This window comes from Nematolebias whitei, chromosome 19 (assembly GCF_014905685.2).
Source record: "Nematolebias whitei isolate Nwh7 chromosome 19, NemWhi1, whole genome shotgun sequence".
NCBI lineage: Eukaryota > Metazoa > Chordata > Actinopteri > Cyprinodontiformes > Rivulidae > Nematolebias > Nematolebias whitei.
In genome coordinates, this window is record NC_056516.1 from 39,197,733 (window position 1) to 39,203,712 (window position 5,980).

Sequence of the window (5,980 nt, forward strand, 5' to 3'; positions counted from 1 at the left end):
ATTAACTCAATCATTATAAGTAACTAACTAATTAACTCAATCATTATGAGTAACTAACTAATTAACTCAATCATTATTAGTAACTAACTAATTAACCCAATCATTATTTGTAACTAACTAATTAACTCAATCATTATTAGTAACTAATTAACACAATCATTATTAGTAACTAAGTAACTCAATCATTATTAGTAACTAATTAACTCAATCATTATTAGTAACTAATTAATTCAATCATTATTAGTAACTAATTAACTCAATCATTATTAGTAACTAACTAATTAACTCAATCATTATTAGTAACTAATTAACACAATCATTATTAGTAACTAAGTAACTCAATCATTATTAGTAACTAATTAACTCAATCATTATTAGTAACTAATTAATTCAATCATTATTAGTAACTAATTAACTCAATCATTATTAATAACTGACTAATTAACTCAATCATTATTAGTAACTAATTAATTAACTATCAGTATTTGTGGTAAAAAAAAGTTAAATACTAGCAGCACTATCAGGTTGTTTTTCATTTTATATTTTTTCATTGTGTGTGTGTGTGTGTGTGTGTGTGTTGCATTGTAAGGCCCATTTTTCTACCTTGTACTACATACTGTAGCTCCGGGACATGCAGGTGAAGGACTCGCTGGTCACCTGGATCAGAGTCTACCTCACAGGTCGACCACAGTATGTGAAGCTGCAGAACACCACCTGGGACACCATGCTGAGCAGCACAGGAGCTCCTCAGGGCACGGTTCTCTCACTGTTTCTGTTCCTCTACACCTTGGACTTCAGGTCCACCTCACAATCCTGCATCTGCAGAAGTTCTGGATGACTCTGCCATTGAGGGCTGCACCACTGGTGACCAGGAAGCTGAACACAGAGGTGTGGTGGACAGAACCACCTGCAACTCAACGCTGGAAAAACTAAAGAGTTGCAGGTGGACTACAGGAAGAAGATCAGCCCCCCAGCCCTATCAACATCAAGGGTACTGAGGTGGACACTGGACTGCTACAAGTACCTGGAGGTCCACCTGGACAATAAACTGGACTGGACAGCTGACACCAGCACCTCTACAAGAAAGGACAGAGCTGCAGATGTTTCACTACTCAGTGGTTTCCAGTGTCTTCTTCTACTCTGTGGTGTGCTGGGGCAGCAGGGTGAAGACAGACATGATAAGCTCATCAAGAGAGCTGGTTCAGTTCTGGGAGTGGACCTGCAGTCTCTGACAGAGGTGTCTGAGCAGAGGATGCTGAGGAACCTGCACCAGATCCTGAACAACACGTCACACCCCCTGCAGGACACCCTGGACTCGTACTGCAGCACCTTCAGTCGTAGACTGAGACCAAAAGGTGCTCCACAGAACAACACAGGAAGTCCTTCAAACTTTTCATCTCCTCCCCTTTTCTACACAACAATTAATCCTGAACCACAATAAACACTTTAATGCTTTCACATTAAAACATTTCACACATGTCTGCACCTGTTTAGAACTTAATGTTGGTATTTTTATATTTTCTGTTATTTTTTATATCTTGTGTGATTCCTTGTGTTTGTTCCTTTGTACTGAAACTCTGACACAACAATTTCCTGCAGGATCAATAAAGTTCTATCTGATCTGATGAGGACCAACAGGTTCTTATGGGGCCCAAAGCCCGGGCCCCATAAGAACCTGTTGGTGGGTTTAGGTTTAGGACTAAGGTGTGAAGTGAAGATGAGTTGGACTGCAGAAATAAACAAAAATGAATGGAAGTCTGTGCAAAGTCCCTATAAAGATAGAAAGACAAACTTCTGTGTGTATATGTATATGTGTGTGTGTGTGTGTGTGTGTGTGTGTGTCACTGTGTGTGTGTGTCACTGTGTGTGTCACTGTGTGTGTGTGTCACTTTGTGTGTGTGTCACTTTGTGTGTGTGTGTCACTTTGTGTGTGTGTCACTTTGTGTGTGTGTGTCACTGTGTGTGTGTGTGTCACTGTGTGTGTGTGTGTGTGCGCGTGCGCATGTGTGGGGACTTCCTGAACTGTTTGTGTCTCTCTCTGTTTAACGGGGACGTTGCGTCCTGTTTGCTCGCTCTGTCCTCGCTTCACGCGTTAATAACGACGAACCGTCTGATGTTTGTTAACGATTAGTTCGGATCGGTTCCGCTCACGTGTAAAAGCCACGATTATGAGCCGTATTTATTGTTCCATTTGCAGGTTTTGTGAGCGTGCTGGAGTCATCGTTGATGATTGGGGTCATGGTCCTGTGAGTTTCAGGCTGATGAAGGTCCAGGACTTGGTCTGAGATGTCTCGGCATCAGGAGAAAGTGGAGACACTCATGAAGGCGCCGCTCTGATCGGACCTTCAACCGCTCCGCTGGTTCTACACAGACAGAACCTCTTCAGATTGTTCCCTCTGGTTTGGAGGTCAATGGTAAGGATCCACTGGTGCAAAGTGATCTGCTGCAGCGGTGGAGCCGAGTTTATCTTAATTTTATTTGGTTTTATTTACATTTTAGTGAAATATTTGTTTATTACGCACGTTCTTTCTCCATGACGTGTTACTTTAGTCATTAGGTCCGAGTCTTTAGAGGCGTGTGTGACATGACTTCTGCAGCGAGTCCTCTCTGTGACCTGAGGGTCTGTGGCCCTCAGAAGAACCCAAACTCAGGAGCTCCTGGACCCGACAGGCCTCGTTAGCAGGCCAAAGGCCTCTTCTCTCTATAACAAAATTACAGCAAGATTTCTGGACCAGAACCAGACCAGAGGACAGATGTTTACCCAGAATTCACTGCAGCAAACAGCTCCTCCAGCTGTCAGCACGGAGGTGGAAGCTGGTGGTTTGGGCTCCTGTCAGTCTCTGAGTAGACCAGAACTCTTCTGGAGACTAACGGGTTCTGGAGACCAACAACTGAAGCTTGGGCCAAACTGGGTCCAACAGAACCATGTTCCAGAACACTGCAGCTGATCTAAAACAGAACGGGTCTGAAAGACCAGAACCAACCGTCTAATTATAGTCCAGAACCTCAGCCTTACTGAAACTCAGTGGTGGACCTTCAGAGAGCTGAGCAGAACGCTCAACAATAGAAAGCAGGGTGGGCCAGAACTCCTCCAGAACCAGGAGAGACAAATAGAGCAGTTCTGGTTCTGCAGGAGGTTCTACAGGCTGCTGGGTCAGGATCGGGAACTTTATTCATATTTTTTATATTTGGTTTAGTTTTTGAGATCTGTCACATGTTGTTGATGTTTTCAAACCCGTGTTCGTTCTCTTCCTGAAACGTTCTCAAACAGAACTGGACTTCGGTTCTGTTTGTGAGGACGTGCGGGCCTGGACAGCAAAAGCTTCTCGGACGGAGACAAAATGTCTTCAGCATCGACATCTGGTTGGTGCGTACTTCCTGATGATCAGCTGTTGGACTCTCTGAGGTCAGCTCACCCTTCAGGACCGGACCGCCCAGTTGTTTCTGCGTTCTGTGGCGTTTCAGTGAAACCAAACTGTTGCAGCAGCTCGGCTGCGTTGACTTCGAGCAGTTTTTGTCGACCTCTTCTCGCCACCTGCCGGTTCTCTTCTTGCTGCCCGCAGGTTTGATCGAAGCATGTTTCGCTGACAAGTTTTGTTTTTTGCTCATCCGCCTTCTTCAAAGCTTTTGTTCTGTTATTTGTTGAGCTTCAGCCCTGGATGTTAATGAGAGCGCTGCACTAATGCATGAGCTCCGACAGACATAAAAGACATTATATTGAGGAGAACGGCGCTGAAATGAATGGAACGGGCTTGAAGCTCGGTGGAATACATTTCCAGCAGCACAATAAGATGCACCCTGATCTATCTGCAGCCTGGAGCCCATTCAGAGCTTCTGCATCGTCTCTGGATCTTTTTAACCTCTAATGGTCGGATGAGTCTTCAGATGAAGATGAGATGAGTTTGTCTGTGTGCCGTGTGAACGCTGGGCTTTTTGATATGCAGAGCGGCGGCGGCTCGTGTTGGACGGCTCGCAGCCGAAACCTTTCTGTGTGTGAAATTATAATAATCTTCCTTTAGAGTCTTCAAAGCACTTTACAGGAAATGCAAATGGCCGCGTCGGCAAACTGAACCCTCGTAAAAAGTAAAATATCAGAAGTGTGACAGCAAACCCTGGCACAGATGAATGAGCAGGTCTTGGCTCCACGTCAAGTAGAACCGGAGCACTTCCTGTGTTACGACGTGTCGTCCGGTAAAGTGAGAGCCGAAGGAGCTGCCGATGTTTTCTACTGATTGGGAACCTCAGAGGAGCAGATGGACGTCCACCTCATCGAATAAAGGATGACTCATGCAGTGATTTGTGGCTTCGCCTCAGTGACATCATCAGCATCAGCACCGTCCGCTTGATGCCAGAACATCTCCAAACAGAACGAAAACCGCTGTCGACACGACAAAAAGTCTTTACAGACAACCGAAGCGACCCCTTCAGGCTGCAGGAAGTTCAGTTCTCACTTTTTGAAATTTGTTCCTTCAAATGAAGCTTGTTCAGCTGATCCAAAATCTGGTTCTTTCTATCCTGATCCAAACCTCCTGACTGTAGGGTTAGAACCTAGATGGGCCAGTAAATCCAAAGCTTTGCTCCTTCACCACAACCAACCGGAGCGACACTCACATTTCTGTAAGTGAGTGATAGATGGTTGATTGTTGAACGTGTAGTTTCAGTTGTTCTTGCTTGAGGTGCTAGAGGTAACGTGAGGTCTGGAGGACATCATGTCACCTGCAGGTCCTCTTTGTCTGAGCGGCCAAACGGGCCGAGCCTTTTGACGGGACGTCCTGATAGAAGGTGAGGTCAAACAGAAAACATCTCCAAGTCGTTAACAATGATTGTTTTCCTGCTTCAGCTTTAAATTAATCAACTAAACGATGACATTCTTTGTTTTTTTAACAAAGATTAATTTATTTTATTGCTCTTATATGAAATTAATTTAGTTTGTGTAAAGTTTGGCAGAGTTTCTGCAGGAGTGGTGCTGCTGGCTGCCCTTCCTGCAGGCCTCCATGGGACGGATCGTTTGGAAGATGACAGGACTTGCCAACAAATTGCATCATTTCTGGCTCAGTGGACGAGGATAAAACCCCGCCATATGCCCACCGGGTGGAGTGGGGGGTCAGGGGGGAGGGATGAATGGGTCTTCTCTGCGGATCCAAACTGTGTCCCACGTCCAAAGGGCTGGACTGCCAGCAGCTAAACGATCTGAAGCACGAGCTAACAACAACAGTTCTGATGTTTCATCAGTCTCTGAAGTTATTTACCAAGTCAGCTCTGAGTAATCGACCTTCGGATGGAAAAATAGGCCTCGCATTTTTTTCTGTATTTATTTTTGTATTATTTTTGGGCGTCGTCAATAATCAGTCATTCCTGACAAAGCCAAAAACTAGTTCTGATTTTTTAAATGTTGTCAGAATTATTTTCAAATTCTAACTACTGCCCTCACGGGGTCCTGAGGGAAACAACTGACCACATTGAAATCCATTATAAATACATTTCTGGATCAATATTTACCATATCAACAAAACAATGTGTTCCTTTTAGTAATATTTTTGTTTAGGTTACTTTTATCCCTCTACTTTGATTTTAATATTAGCCCATTAGTTGGTGCTCCTCCTTTACATGTGAGGGATGCTGTAAAAATCCCAACGTTGGCTGAACTTACCTGAAGACGTGCGTCCATCATGAGTGGACCTTCCTGTGGAGTCCCGTCTCTCAGCTGGTCCGACGAAACTGTTTGTGTGAATGTAAAGAGCAAAAACACACTTGCTTTGTGCACGAGTAAACATTTGGTACAGAAATCAGAGACACGTGAACCCAAGCTGAAGAAGTGACGACTCCCGGGGCTGAGCCCGACTGACTCCTGTTGGCTTGACCCAAACCACTGCACCGCTAACAAATGGACCGGACTGCAAACGTGCCGACCGGTTCAGTACAAGTAGAAACACGCACAGGTGTTGTGCACAGGTGTTGTTCACAGGTGTTGTTCACAGGT

General features: G+C 44.6%; 1 protein-coding gene across 1 annotated transcript in view; it reads left to right on the plus strand.

The window, feature by feature from the left end:
- The first annotated feature begins 631 nt into the window (after positions 1 to 631).
- LOC119425545 (sal-like protein 3) overlaps positions 632 to 5,980 on the plus strand; it is a 31,930-nt gene continuing 26,581 nt past the window's right edge. Inside the window, exons 1-2 of the mRNA XM_037693072.1 lie at positions 632 to 752; positions 799 to 864. Of these exons, the coding sequence (XP_037549000.1) occupies positions 632 to 752; positions 799 to 864 (187 nt within the window). The remainder of the gene's footprint in view (positions 753 to 798; positions 865 to 5,980) is intronic.